Source organism: Equus caballus, chromosome 13, assembly GCF_041296265.1.
Source record: "Equus caballus isolate H_3958 breed thoroughbred chromosome 13, TB-T2T, whole genome shotgun sequence".
NCBI classification, from domain to species: Eukaryota; Metazoa; Chordata; class Mammalia; order Perissodactyla; family Equidae; genus Equus; species Equus caballus.
Genome location: NC_091696.1, coordinates 33,889,341 through 33,904,818, shown reverse-complemented (window position 1 = coordinate 33,904,818; position 15,478 = coordinate 33,889,341). Strand labels below are relative to the sequence as shown.

The window sequence follows — 15,478 nt, the reverse complement described above, 5'->3', positions numbered from 1 at the left end:
TTGACACCTGAAAGAAGAGGTACCAGTTAGGGACTGGAAAGTTTTGGTCAAGTTCCAAAGCAGGAGTCATCAGAGTTAGCAAATGAGAGAGTTGCACTGATGAAAATTTTGAGTATCAGAGGTAAATGGGGTCCTGGACATGACAAGGTTCAGGTGTTGGTCAGAGAAATGGGTTGCTGAAGTGGAAATGCCCAACTGTTGTTGGGGCTGAGCAAACTAAGATAGTGTGCAAGGTGTCACATGTGTCTCTTCACTGTCCTTGAAGCTGCTTCCAGATTGGGGGAAAGTATAGAAAGAGAGGAAGACAGCAAAGGAGCTGAAACCCTCATTGGCAAGGATCTGTGGAGGGTTGTGGGGGTGCAGGAGTAGGTATAGCTGGATGGCATGGGTTTCTGAGGAAGAGGGAGAGATTTTACATGACAATGGAGTGAGACAGTCTGGATGTGATTCTGGGGAGAGTACACAGACGCTAAAGTCCCGTTGCCACCCTCCACGCCCAGGAGATGAGTATGTGAGGGAATGAGGAGCCCCAAATAGCAAGGAACCAGGGTGGTTCTCTCCCAGGGCAGCTGTAATTTGCTGCATTTATTTCCTGTTAACATTCATCCAGCCTCACCAGAGACTGGTTCTTGTGTTAACAGCCAGTCATTCCTCACGTCTCAGCCTCTGTGTTTCTCACCCTTGCTTTCTGGCAAATTGCCTTCTTAGCTACTTTACAATGAGCAGCCTAGCCTCTGCCTCCCATCTGTCAGCTAGCTTCACATTTCTCCGCAGAGTTTGATTTCTAGATACCGATGCTGCTTGCCTTCCAATGACTTTCATCCTTCCTTCCTTTCTTAGCTGATTAGAAACTTCCTGAGTGTGGAGACTGTATTGCTCTCTCTAGATTGAAACGAAAGTTGATTGATAATAAAGGCTGTCAGCCAATGATGGGAGTCTAGCTCCCAAACGAGACCAGCTGGTGGTTGTCATTCACAGATAAGATAGTGGAGCAGCTTCCTCAGTCCACTTATCTGAATGGGCTGAAGCTCTCATGCGCTCTCTCTAATCAGCTCTCATAATCACCAAGAGTGTGTCCATTCAATATGGTTTGGTTTAATTTCTCCATGCATTGTTCCCTGATAGAATGTCAGAGTTCAGGACAATGTACTTCTGAACAATCCTGCTGTGTTTGCCTTGCAGCAAATCAGAAGGTTGAGGCAAGACTTTCATGAGGGTCAGAATCCCAAACTGCACTTTTGGAGAGTGGGGGAGGAAAGAGAAGCTTTATTCTATATGTGTGTTTTATTTATTTATTTTTAAAGATTTTATTATTTTCCTTTTTCTCCCCAAAGCCCCCCGGTACATAGTTGTATATTCTTTGTTGTGGGTCCTTCTAGTTGTGGCATGTGGGACGCTGCCTCAGCGTGGTTTGATGAGCAGTGCCACGTCCGCGCCCAGGATTCGAACCAATGAAACACTGGGCCGCCTGCAGCGGAGTGCGTGAACTTAACCACTTGGCCACGGGGCCAGCCCTATATGCGTGTTTTAAAATGTCCATTTATTCCTGGAGCTCACTATTTTGGCCAATTTTTTTATTATGAAAAAAATTTCAAGCATATGTCAAAGCTGAAATAATTTTACACTGGACACCCTTATGTTCTTAAATATCCAGATTCTACCATTAACAATTTACTATTCCTGAATTAAGTCTGGCCATCTAGTCTCTCTCAGTCTCCCCTCCCAGCTTCTTCTGCCTTCACAATCTGACCTTGGAATGGATGGTTTGCCATTCATCAGCTCATGGTTGGGTACCTCCCTGGGTTAGACTTGGGGACACCCAAGCAGCCACAGCTTGGAGGAGAGGCTGCAAACATTTCTCAGATATCACCCTTACTCTTTCCTTCCCCACCCAAGACCTAGTACCTCATGGGAGAACAGTTGTTGGTTGGAGGTTCCCAGAGTCTAGACATGGCATTATCTCAACCGCAAGTCTGGGGGTATGGTGAGGGTGAGGAGATTGGGAAAGAACACACCAAACCACGAGAAGAGTGCCACCCAAGTAATGGTTTTCAGCAGCATGGCCCAGTCCCTGGGATGATGTCCCGTATCGTAATGACAGCCAGCTTTGGACCGTTCACCGCAGAGCATGAGGGAACTGCCATAATTCAGGGTCTCCCTGGTGAAGGAGGTCTCTGGTCTCTCTGCGTCTCTGGAGCCTGCACATTTTGCTACTAGAATTCCCCGCTTTTCCAGGTAACCTGGCTAAAGGTTTACAGTAGAACAATTTCCCCCAGGTTTGGGATATGGACAAATACGGAGATCCTTGAGATGATTTTAGGTGGTAGACATGAGGCCAATGACACCGAATCACGTTGTAAAGTTATTTCCTTTTCCATTATCTTTCAGTGGTTCCATGAACTCAGGGGGAAAGTCTCGTGTTGGTGCTAGTGTGCCTTTAACACCTGTCCGACACTTCTCCAATAACTCTTTTTTGTAAGAAAAAAAAAAAAAAGAATGAGCAGGCTCTGGGCCCAGAGTCTTTGGTATGCAACAGTAAGTTGCCAGAAAAGATTAGGGAACAAATGAATTGTTTTATTATCTGTGTGTTTATTTTTGCTGCCTCCCTTAAATTTAGGATTGATTTTCCATTTACAGTGGTGATTTGAAGTTTTCTTTTTAGATAAATTTATTTAAATATAAACATGAGTTGGTTTAAAGAAAAACATTAAGTAATTAATCATATAGGAGAAAGCAAAGATTGAGATGGGGGTGCACAAATGCCTTGTGTTTGGGATATGTGCTAGTTGGGTACATACCCTTGCATAGAACCCCAATTCCTCCACACCCCTTTGTCTCCATTTTCTCCTCCCTTCTTAAGTCTCCCATTGAGAATCCCAAGAAGACCATCTGTGCTTCTGAGTTTGGGGAGCAGAGGGGCGGAGGTGGATGGGCTGGTGCCCTGAGGCCATGTGCCTGACATCAGCTGGGTGGTGAAAGCTCAGCTCTGGCCCCCAGGTCACCACGATGCCAGAATACCTAAGGAAACGCTTTGGCGGCAACAGGATCGCCATCATCCTGGCTGTGCTTTACCTGTTTATCTACATCTTCACGAAGATCTCGGTAAGGCAGGGACAGGGCCCGGCCACATTCCCGCAGCATGGGGAGCAGATCAGTTACAGCCCATTGCTGGGGGTGTCTCTTCCCCAACCACTTTCTCCTCCTCTTGGGGCTTCAGGGAGATTAGAGGAAGCTGGAAAGGGCGGGGGGAGAGGGTAAGCATGGACAGAGAAAGTCGGGAGGAAAGGAGGAAGGCAGGACTCCCTGCCCCAACTCCTGCTGAAGCTTCTCTGACAACAACTCAGGATGATGCAGGTTACTGAATGGACTCCGAGAGCCCTGCCAACCTTTGGGTGGGGCTGTTGCCTTCATCCTGGGGTCAGGCAGTAATCAGCTGTTAATCAGATGTGCTGATGGCCCATTGGGCTGCCCTACCCTGACCTTTAGATGGGCAGATCTCCTGGAAAATGGCCAAGAGCAGACGCATTGCAACCTCCAGGCACGTTGTTGCTCCGCCGGCCTGCCTCGTGAAGATGTTGTCTTCTCTTCCGGCTGGAGCTGGGGGAGAGCTTGTCCTGTGTGAGAGGGAGGAGAGGCGGGCAGAGGAACTCTATTCAATCCGAACAACAATAACTGACTCTATGCCAGGGGCAGACACGAGAGACAGACGTTGAAGGAAAACATCCTTTCAGAACTCTCTAGCTATAGATGTGGGGAAGCCTTCACAAAGGCAGTTGCATCTGAGGAGGAGTTTTCCAGTTAGACAAAGGGGGATGGCCTTCCAGACAGATGGACTAGAACAAGTAACCCTTGGCGGCACGGATGATCATGACTGGTTGGGGAAACAGGAAGTATTTCAGGGTGCCTGGAGGCCTGGGAATGTGAAGTGTGTAAAGGGAATGAGGCCAAGTGGCAGGCAGATCATGGAGGGCCTGGCATGCAACTCTAACTTATTTATTTAGACATTATCTTGGGGGCAATAGGGAGCCATTGAAGAGTTTTAATGGGGAGGAGAAGGATGATATGATCATGATGTATGTAGTAGAGGTTGTAGTGTAGAGGAAGGAGTGTAAGAAGACAAAGTGTAGCAGAAGGAAGACCATTGATGAGGTCTATGTATCAGCCAGGGGAGGGGTCTCAGACACAATTGCCTACAAGGCTCCAGTCTGAGACCCCTGATATGGGAAGAGATAGATTAGATGAATAAAGGACAGTATATGACTCTTCTGTGTCTGCCAGCTCTAGGCCAGGGCCTGATCTCAGGGAACCTGTGCTACAAATGTCTGTTCATTCGTTCATTTGTTTACCCATCAACCTTGTGTCTCTATAGGTGGACATGTATGCAGGCGCTATCTTTATTCAGCAGTCTTTGCACCTGGATCTGTATCTGGCCATAGTTGGGCTGTTGGCTGTCACAGCTCTATACACTATTGCAGGTATGGCTGAACAAGGGGTGATACTGGGAGAGGTGGTGGGCAGGGGCTGTGGACCACCCCATCTTTTCCTGGCCCAGCTTCTGATGTTCCAGAGTGTTAAGACCACTTATTCATTAAACCTCAATCCGTGACCCCAGATAATATGATTTCTCTTGGCCATTGTCCAAAGAAAGATGGTTGGTTGATAAGAAGGAGAATTTTAAAAAGTACCTGCACCAACTATTTTCCATTTATCTACTCAAGACCTATTCATTGAGACCCTCCTAAGTGCTGAGTGTGTGTATTCACATGCACTCTGTCAAGCTAGATCGTAAATCACCGTAATCCTGGAGGCTGAGGTCAGGCGGCCTCATCTTTCCCCCTCAGACTTGCATCCTAGAAGAGTGACTGGCACATAGAAGGGCCTTGACAAGTATCTGGTTTTGAATATTCAACTTCTTCTCTCCTGCTCCACTTCCACCCTTCTCTGCCTCCTCTTGGTCTAATATAATGCACTCCACAAATATGTATAGATATATATCACCTACGGTAAGCCAGGCATCAGGCTAGGCATTGGGGTACAGCAGTACACAAGACAGAAAATCTTTACCCCAGAGGAACTTACATTCTACTGGGGATGGGGAGACAGACGATGAACAAGGAAACAAATAAATAATGTCAAGGTATTTTATTATAACCTGATAAGTGCTGTGAAGGAAAATCAAGCAAGGCAAGACGGGCAGTAAGGGAGGAAGGATTTCTTTTCCATAGAGTGTTCAGGTAAGGCCTCTCTAAGGTGATATTTGAACCAGATTTAAATGATATGAAGAAAATACTAGTGAGAAGTTCCACGGAAGAGAATTCCAGGCACAGGGACGGACAAGTGTAAAGACTCCAAGATGAGAAGCTGGTTGGCTTGTTTGAGGAACAGCAAGGCGATCAGTGTGGCTGAAGCTGAGTGAGCAAGTGGTTGTTCAGGTTGAGTCCTGCCCAACTCCAGGGGAGCCATTCACACAAACCAGAGTAAGAGTGGAGCCCCCGACATCGTGCTGTGCAGCAGCCCTCGGGTAGGAGAAAGGAGTGGAGAAAGGAGCGGGGCCCAGAGCCTCGAAGGAGATAAAATGAGCCTGGATTTAGTCCTAAGTGCTGTGAAATACCACTGGGGAATCTAAACAGAAAAGGGACCAAATCTGACAAATGCAAAGGCCCAAGATCTTTGGCATAAATATCTTGGCTGAGTTTTCAGTACTAATAGACGCCACGTGCCTGGAGCACGAGAGAAAGGGAAGGGCTGGTCGCAATGCCAGTTTATCTTTGTGTCTCCTTGTGTGGGGGTCTGTCTCCACCATGACTGTGGGCTCTGTGAGGACAGGAAGCGTGCCGTTTTGTTTGCCTCTGCATCCAGGCCATGTGGAACTGGGCAGGGTGCTCCCCAGATATTTGGTGAATGATTGAAGAAAACACTAAGCACAGTGCCTGGCACATGGTAAATAATAAACGTTAGTGTAGAAATGATGGTGGGTTTCAGGGGTACCAAACTCCAGGATCTCACCACACTCAGGCTAATTGCAGGGGAGGACAGCAAAGAACTGGGGCCAGATTCTAGGCTGCGTTTCTCCTGATTTGTGACAGGGCCCTATTCCTCCTGGCAAGGAAGGAGGAATCATAGAACACCACACCCATGGGCATGGTTTTTTATCAAACAGTGACTTTGCCCACTAGTAAGTATGTTTATATCAGATAATTGCCCCCTTCCCCTCTTGGGAAGGAGGAAGGAATAGGTTTTTTTTTTTTTTTTTTTTTTTTTTTTGAGGAAGATTTGCCCTGAGCTAACATTAGCCCTGAGCTAATATCTACTGCCAACCCTCCTCTTTTTTGCTGAGGAAGACTGGCCTTGAGCTGACATTCATGCCCATCTTCCTCTATTTTATATGTGGGATACCTGCCACAGCATGGCTTGCCAAGCGGTGCATAGGTCCTTACCCGGGATCTGAACCAGCGAACCCTGGGCCACTGAGGCAGAACGTGCAAACTTAACCACTGTGCCACCGGGCCAGCCCAACAGGGAGGTATAGGGAAGAGACTAGAAAGATTGCTCTATCTAGATGCCAATAGATTTGCTACCATTATTGTCATTACCAAGATTTTTCCAGGCAGCAAAACCAACAAGACTCCACTGAGACCAACCACCATGCTCCTGTTTGGGAAGCCTATTAGGGCTCTGAATACTTGGTACTCACATCCTTTTTCCAATGTTAAAAATAAAGGTGTTCAGAGCTTCGGGACTATGGCCCAAGCATCACTTCCTGTATCAGTTAGAAATTACTGTGTAACAGACCACTCACAAATTTAGGGAATTAAAACAACGATGGTTTATTGCTCCCCACAATTCATGCCGTGTGTTTCCTGGATGGTTGTTCTGTTGGCCTCACCTGGCTGTTGAAGTTGTCAGATGGCACATGGAACAGCTGGCTGGAACAAGATGGCCTCAGTCAGGTGGCTGGACGTTAGCTTGGGTCAGCTGGGCTTTCCCTCCATGTGGGCCATTGTCCTATCAGGAACGGTGATCTCGAGGCTTAGGCTTGGAGTTTCATGATATCATTTCCACCGTGTTCTGTGGGTCAAAGCAAGTCATAGGGGCAAGCCCATATTTAAGAGGTAGAGAAATCGACTTCACAACCTGAAAGGCAGAGCAAAGCCACAGTGCGCAATGGGCACACACACAGGCAGGAGATATTGTGGCCATGTTTGCAAACAATCCATACTAAGAAATCTCCACAGTCAGGTCTTGAACTTCCAGGTTCTCTCTGCAACTACAAGGAGCTCTTATCCATCAGAGTACCTGACCCTCACCTCAATGCTCATCTCCCCCACCAGGTGGCCTGGCTGCTGTAATCTACACGGATGCTCTGCAGACCTTGATCATGCTTACAGGAGCGCTCACCCTGATGGGCTACAGTAAGTGGGGTCCCCGGTCACTTGGGTGGATGACAGCACAGACATCCGCTCTCCTCACTGGGATCAGCAAACCCAGCTGTCAAAAGCATATTACTTGGGCATTTCTGCTTGAGGCATGGTTATTTTAGCTGGAAGAGAACTGTGCTTAGCATGGAAACTTACTGTCTTTTAAGTAAAAATTAATAGCTCTTTCTATATTGATCTGGATAAATGATTGAGTAAATAAATAGAAGGAGGCAAAGGGAAAATTCTTCCTTACAGAAGAATTCCAATTAATAAATTCAGATGGAGTCAGAGAAATAGAGTACCACCTTTATAATGTCACAGTAATAATTGCTGCAGGCAAGATCCGATGATAAATGCCAAAGTTAGCAGGTGAAAAGTTTATGAAGAAATAGGATATTTTATGGTCACAAAGTATCATGTCCAAAATATTTATTAATTACAAAGGGAAATATGGTCACTTTACAGTGAAGAAACCTGGCCCACACCACTGTAATTAAGCATCAAAGTTAATATCACCAGTTATAAGACATATTGATATCATGTAGCTCCTGATACGATGCACTGAGAGGGACACAACATCACCTCTGTGCCATCCTTGGCAAAAATAAATAACCTCAATTTAATTGTGAGTAAATATCAGACAAACCCAAATTGAGGGACATTTTGCAAAACATCTAACCAGTATTCTTTCAAAGGTGTCAGGGCATGAAAAATAAAGAAGACCAAGGAACTATTGCAGAGTGGAAGGAACTAGAGGAGACACAGATAAATGCAAAGTGGGATCTTGGGTTGGATCCCAGAAGAGAAAAAGAGCATTAATGGTGAAATCTGAACAGTCCATAATATGGTTAATAGTAATACACCAAGGTGCATTTCTTAGTTTTGATGACTGTGCTGTGGTCACGTAACATAACAACGTTAGGTGAAGGGTGTGTGGGAAGTCCCTGTCCTATTTTTACAACTCTTCTGTCTAAAATGACCTCAAAAGAAAAAGTTAAAAAAATTAATAAGTATTAAAACATGTGTGATCCAGATGTACTTTCTCATTTAATGCTCATAACAAGCCAACGATATTGGTATTATTGTCACCTTCTTTTTTGGGTAAGAAAACTTGGGCACCAACTGTTAAACAATTTGCCCAAGGTCACAAAGCTAGGGCTCAAGCCCAGGCAGACTGACTTCAGACCTCATACCTTTAACCATACTGCCTGGTAATAATAGTGGGGAGAACACCCGGTAATAACCTTTGTAGGAAGAGTCTACGAGCAGGTGTCAAAGTGAGTATAGGCAAGAATTTTACCTTAATATTGTGTCTTTCTGCACAGTCTGAATTTTTTTTATGTGTTACTTTTATCTTTGAAACAAAAATTCAAAGAAATAATCATGGAATAATGAATTAGTTTCACAATACAAACAGCAACCAAAATTGCTTATAATTAACAAGACATGTTTTGGACGCTTATGAAGAAGAAAAACTTCACTGGTATATATAAAGAGGAAATACAAATGAGTAATAAATATATGGAGGACAAATATCCAGTCTGACTAGATAAATGTTTGGTGTGGTCGCTATCATAAATAGCAAAACTTTGAACCTCCCAGTGAGCACGAATGACTCATAACACTTTCAGAGGCAAGATTTCAGAGGCAAGAGATATCAAAAGGTAGATCTTCACATGGTCTGTTATACTTAGCCAAAAGTCTAGATCTTTCTCCATAAAAGCATGGGGTCTAGGGCCTGGCCCCGTGGCCGAGTTGTTGGGTTTGCGCGCTCTGCTGCAGGTGGCCCAGTGTTTCGTTGGTTTGGATCCTGGGCGCGGACATGGCACTGCTCATCGAGCCACGCTGGGGCAGCGTCCCACATGCCACAGCTAGAAGGACCCACAGCTAAGAGTGTACAGCTATGTACCGGGGGGCTTTGGGGAGAAAAAGGAAAAAAATAAAAAATCTTAAAAAAAAAAAAAAAAAAGTATGGGGTCTCAATGTGGAAGTTCCATTATTTAACTCATTGCAATCAGTCAGGAGAGAGATTACAGGTTGACCCTCAATAATCTTCATCAATCTGCTATATCTAGTAGACTTTCTCCCAAGGTATCTGTAGGTTTTCACATGTGGAAAATTAATTCACCATATATGTGTGGGTTTCTTCCTGTGCTCTCAATTCTGTTCCACTGATCTCGGTGTCTGTTTTTATGCCAATACCATACCGTTTTGATTACTCTAGCTTTGTAATATTGTGTGAAATCAGGAAGTGTGATGCCTCTAGCTTTATTCTTCTTTCTCAATACTGCTTTGGCTCTTTGGGATCTTTCATGGTTCCATATGAATTTTAGGATTGTTTTTTCTTTTTCTGTAAAAAACGTCATTGGAAATTTGATAAGGATTGCATTCAATCTGTAGGTTGCATTGGGCAGTACGGACGTTTTAACAGTAATCATTCTTCCAGTGCATGAGCGCAGAATATCTGTACATTTATTTGTGTCTTCTTCAATTTATTTCATCAATGTTTTATAGCTTACAGTGTACAGATCTTTCACTTCCTTGGTTAAATTTATTCTTAAATATTTTATTCTTTTTGATGCAACTGTAAATGGGATTGTTTTCTTAATTTCTCTTTCCAGTTGTTTGTTGTTAGTATATAGAAATGCAACTGATTTTTGTTTATTGATTTTGTATCCTGCAACCTTACTAAATTTGTTTATTAGTCCTAAAAGTTTTTGGCGGAGTCTTCAGGGTTTTCTATATGGAATCTCATGTCATCAGCAAACAGAAACAATTAATTTTCGAATATTTGGAGATTTTTCAGATGTATTTCTGTTATTGATTTTTAGTTTAATTCCATTACAGTCATAGAATATATTTTGTATGATTTTGTTTCTTAGGAACTCATTGAGGTTTGTTTTATGGTCCCAAATAGTGCCTATCTTGATGAACATTCCATGTATACTTGAGAAGAATATGTATTCTGCCACTGTTGGCTGTAGTGTTTTATAAATGTCAATTAGGTCAAATTGGTTGATAGTATTGTCCAATTCTTCTTTATCTTTAATAATAAAATTTCTTCATCTATTTTTTCAATCAATTACTAAAAAAGGGGTGTTGAAGTCTCTAATTATAATTATTGATTTGTCTATTTCTCTTTTTAGTTCTATTAGTTTTTGCATCACGTGTTTGTAAGCTCTGTTGTTAAGTGAATACACATTTAGGATTGTTGTATTTTCTTGGTGAATTGACTCCTTTATCACTATGTGATGGCCCTCTTTATCCCTGGTAGTATTTGTTCTATAGTACGCTTGGTCTGATATTAAGCATTCTCTTGATTAGTGTTTGAATGGTATATATTTTTCTGTCCTTTTACTTTTAACCTATCTATGTCTTTATATTTGAAGTAGGTCTCTTGAAGACATCATGTAGTTGGGTCTTGCTTTTTGAATCTAATCTGACAATCTCTATCTTTTAATTTGTGTCCTTAGATCAGTTACATTTATGTAATTATTGATAGGGTTGGATTAAAATCTGTTGTCTTGTCAGTTGTTGTCTATTTGTTCCATTTATCCTCTGGTTCCATTTTTCTCTTAAAAATTATTTTAGTGCTGGCCCTAGGGTTTGCAACATTCATCTCAGTCTACCTTCAAATCATATATACCGCTTCACTGACAGTCTAAGAACCTTACAATATGACACTTCCAAATACTCCCTCCTCTCTTTTGTACTCTGGCTGCCATACATTTACATATGCTATAAAGCTCAATACACTGCTACAAGTTTTGCTTTAGACATTCTATTATCTTTTAGAGTGATTAAAATGAAGAAAAGGTCTTTTATATTAACTTTCATTTAATCATCTGCACATATCTTCATTTCTTTATTTCTTGTCATTTAGGTCTTCCGGTAATGAACTCTCGATTTTTGTTTTTCTGAAAACATCTCTGTTTCTTGCTCATTTTTGAAAAATCTTTTCACTGGGTATAATATTCTAGGTTGTTATGTTTATTTTCCAGCACTTTAAAGATGTCACTCTATTGTCTGCTGGCTTGCATCATTTTTGAGAAGTCTGCTGCACTTCTTATGTTTGCTCCTTTCTGTATAATATGGGTTCCTCTCTGCTTTCTTTGTCTGCTCTCAAGATATTTTCTTTTTTTTTTTAAAGATTTTATTTTTTTCCTTTTTCTCCCCAAAGCCCCCCAGTACATAGTTGTATATTCTTTGTTGTGGGTCCTTCTAGTTGTGGCATGTGGGACGTCGCCCCAGCGTGGCTCGATGAGCAGTGCCATGTCTGCACCCAGGATTCGAACTGATGAAACACTGGGCCACCTGCCGTGGAGTGCGTGAACTTAACTACTTGGCCACGGGGCCAGCCCCAAGATATTTTCTTTATTTTTGATTTTCAGCAGTTTTAATATGATATAGCTAGACGAGAATGTATTTATCTTGCTTGGGATTCTCTAAGATTTTTTGGAATTATAGTTTAATTCTGTTAATTTTGGATAGTTTGGGGCCATCAAACAAGTAAGACAAACATCATGAAGAGGAAATATAAAAATTGAAACAGATATTCGTATGTCTTACCGCCTATAAAATGTGGATATATGTGTGTGTATGTTCTTTCTTAAAAGGGAATAACAATTATAACCAAAAGGACAGAATAAAATAGAATGCAATGTAAGAGTTGCAATTGGTGCACATAAAGCAAAGTATAAAATAAGGCAAAAACCAATAAACAGAGGGAAAAGTCATTTTATATTGACAAATAGCAAATTAAAAATGAAGATATAACCTTTGTGTATTAAATAACGTTGAGGCAAGATACACAAAGGAGAAATTGACAGAAGCTAAAAATAGGACCAAAAGACTTTTTGACAGAACAAGAAGCCAAAACATAAATAAGGATTTAGAAGTTATAAATTACATAAATGAATAAGCATTCTGGTAATTGTGAACATACCTTTTTTTCAGCATCATAGAACCATCTACAAAAATTAATCATTGAAAAAATAAACAAATTTTCCAAAATACCCATGCAAACATTGTTCAGATTACATTATCTTACCAACATAAAACAAAAAATTAAACTCGCTAGGAATAGCGTAAATATTAAAAAATCTAATTACTTAGCAATTTGAAAGCAGTCTCCTAAATAGTGTTTAAGTCAAAGAGGACATAAAAACTGCAATTATGGACTACTTAGAAATAATGATGAGAACATTACGTTTGACAGTTAATGATAAAGTCAAAAGCTGTACTCCTAGAAAAGCATTGCTATTCATGAATATGGAAGCCCAGTTTAGTGAATTAGAAAAGAGAAAACTAAAGAGTTTCTCTTTGAAAAGAATTTCAAAGTATTTTTTTGTATTTTGTATTTTTTGTATTTCTTTGTAAAGAATCATATAATACAGTGGCAAGTCAAATCAAGGAGAAGGAGGAAAACAAGGCCATATAATTAGGAATGAGAAAAGAAACTAAAAGCACAGAGTAACAATTTTAGATTATAAGAATATAATATACAAAGCTTTAGGCTAATAGATATGAAAACTCTCCTGAAATCCATATTTTTCTAGGAAAATCCATTACTAAATTTGACTCAAGAGGAAGTAGGAAACCTTAATAATCCAATATTAAAGAAGAGGTTAGAACATTTGTTAAAAAACCCCCTCAAAAAGGGCCACCAGGAAACATTAGAAGCAATCCCATTAGAATCAGAGAAAGGGTGCAATCTAATTATTTAGGCAGTAAAAGATAAAACCCATAACATATATATTGAAAAGAAAGAGACAATAGTATTATTATTTGCAGATGATATGACTGGCTTCCTAGAAAAAACAAGAGAAACTGAAAAACTGACCTAAAAAGGAGTTTAGTAAAGTGGGTGAAATCAAGATTAATATTCAAAATCACTAGCTTTCCTTTATACCAAGAGGACTCCGAACTTCATTTGGTACCCTGATGTCTCCTCCATCGGTGCTGCTCAGAGTGTGGTCCCTGGACCAGCATCATGGGCACCACCTGGGAGCTCACGGGAAGAGCAGACTCTCAGGCCGCCTGCAGACCTGCTGAATCGGAATCTGCTTTTTAATGATTCCCAGGTGCTTCGTGTGCACATTCGAGTTTGCGTGCTCTGCTTAATTCCTTTTCACCCACGCTGGGGCAGTTCTATTCTCAGCTTTTCTCCCTGCTATGATCTATATGCCGAGTGAAGAGCACCTGCTTTATACACTCAAATCGGCCAGTCCGATTATTGATAAAAACATTACCCCCTCCACCACCATTACCACAAAATAATTTGTCAGGGAAATAAAGCATGACAAAAATTGATCATCACGATAATTTTTTTCCCCTCAGTAGCCATTTTTCACCACAATCATCAGCACAGATGAGCCAGGCTGCGGGTCACATGGCATTCCTCCTCAAGTGGTAACACCAACTTCCGTACTAAAGAAGCCTTCCAGAATGCAATCCAGTGAGAGCAATGTTATTTTAGGGATAACCTTGCATCCTTCCAATTACTGAAAAGAAGCAAATTATCTGCAAAGTACAGCACTTTATTAGTGTTTAGAATAGTTCACGCTTTGTGCCAGATGCTGAGCATTTTACGTGTATTGTCTCATCCAGTCCTTGCGCCAATCCTACAAGGCTGATGCTACACCATCCCCGCTTGCAGACCAGGAAACCGAATCTGAGAGGAGAAGTGATTTGCTCAAGGCTGTAAAGTACTTGGACTACTCTCATGCTACTGTGAATTGAGAGCGAAAGTTCAGAGTTCAGAGGCGAAAGAATGCTCCTTAAGGCAGGGTTTCTGAACCTGGGGTCCGTGGACAAAATTCAGGGGCTTTGTGAACCTGGATGGGAAAAAAAAAAATCCGTCTCTATTTTCACAAATCTATAACTGAAATTTAGCATTTTTCAATTATAAATGTAGGCAAGAAACCACAGGAATATTAGCAATAACTGTGACTTTGATACCAAAAGATATCTCAGATGTTTTTATCCAGGTGTTTTTACAGTTGTTGCTGATGTGGTGAACTGTGTTTGTGCTCATGACTACTTTAAAACTAAATTGTTATTAGACCCACTGCTAGGTCTTACTGTTTAATGGAGCAAATAAAGAAATAGCTATGTCACAGTTTTTATGTTTTGATGATTGCCTTCAGTATATTTGGTTTCCTCTACAGTTCTCTGTACTTGTGCGTTAGAAATATTATTCTGAGAAGCAATCTATAGTCACTACCAAAGGCATAAAAAAAAAAAAAGACGTTAAGATCTTTTAAGGCAGCTAACCTTCCTTGGTAGCTGTGCTCTAAGTAGGAGTTCGCCAAGCTCCAATCATCCCCTCATCACTTGCTGTGGACTGGTCTGGGTTCCTGGCGAATTTGGGCTTCCTCTGAATTCTAGGTTTTGCTGCAGTCGGTGGGATGGAAGGCCTGAAGGAGAAGTACTTCTTGGCCCTGGCTAGCAACCGGAGTGGGAACGGCAGCTGCGGGCTGCCCCGAGAAGATGCCTTCCATATTTTCCGAGACCCGGTGACATCTGATCTCCCGTGGCCTGGGATCCTATTTGGAATGTCCATCCCGTCCCTCTGGTACTGGTGCACGGATCAGGTACAGGGCAGCTGACTGAGTGAGCGCCCTCCAGGACACTTCTTTTCTTGGGGTGGCTGGAGCCTGGGGTTTTTCCCCTCCGTCTTGTCCTCTCATTTGCGTTTCCCATCCTATTTGACTCCTCCTGCCTTTTCTACTGCTCTACGTGTTATCTTATCTCTTGCTCTCGCTCATGTAATGGCAAATCCAAAGCTGCTGATACTTACAAAGGGAAAAGCTTAATATAGCCTGCTGAATATATGGAAAGATCCAGTAAGCAAAAGAGATGATACGCTTTAAATGGAGGTTAAAACTGATATCAGATATCGTTTGCTCAACAAGTATTCGCAGGGTGTCCTTTCTGTACCAGCCACGTGGAAATCATGAGTAAACTAATTGGACAAAGCTCTTAGAGCCTCATGGAGCTCATTTTCTAATGGGGGTAGATGGACACGATAAATACGTAAATAATGTAGAATGTTAAAA

The 15,478-nt window shown here is 41.9% G+C and overlaps 1 protein-coding gene across 9 annotated transcripts in view; it reads left to right on the top strand.

Annotated features, from left to right (window-relative positions):
- Positions 1-15,478, top strand: part of SLC5A11 (solute carrier family 5 member 11) — a 54,698-nt gene that overhangs the window by 21,012 nt on the left and 18,208 nt on the right. For 5 of the 9 annotated variants that reach the window (XM_001501307.5, XM_014730049.3, XM_070232076.1 and 2 more), the window contains exons 7-10: positions 2,998-3,102; positions 4,370-4,475; positions 7,332-7,412; positions 14,808-15,013. In XM_001501307.5, the coding sequence (XP_001501357.2) occupies positions 2,998-3,102; positions 4,370-4,475; positions 7,332-7,412; positions 14,808-15,013 (498 nt within the window). The remainder of the gene's footprint in view (positions 1-2,997; positions 3,103-4,369; positions 4,476-7,331; positions 7,413-14,807; positions 15,014-15,478) is intronic. The other 4 variants (XM_070232075.1, XM_023616092.2, XM_070232079.1 and 1 more) reach the window with 1 other exon arrangement.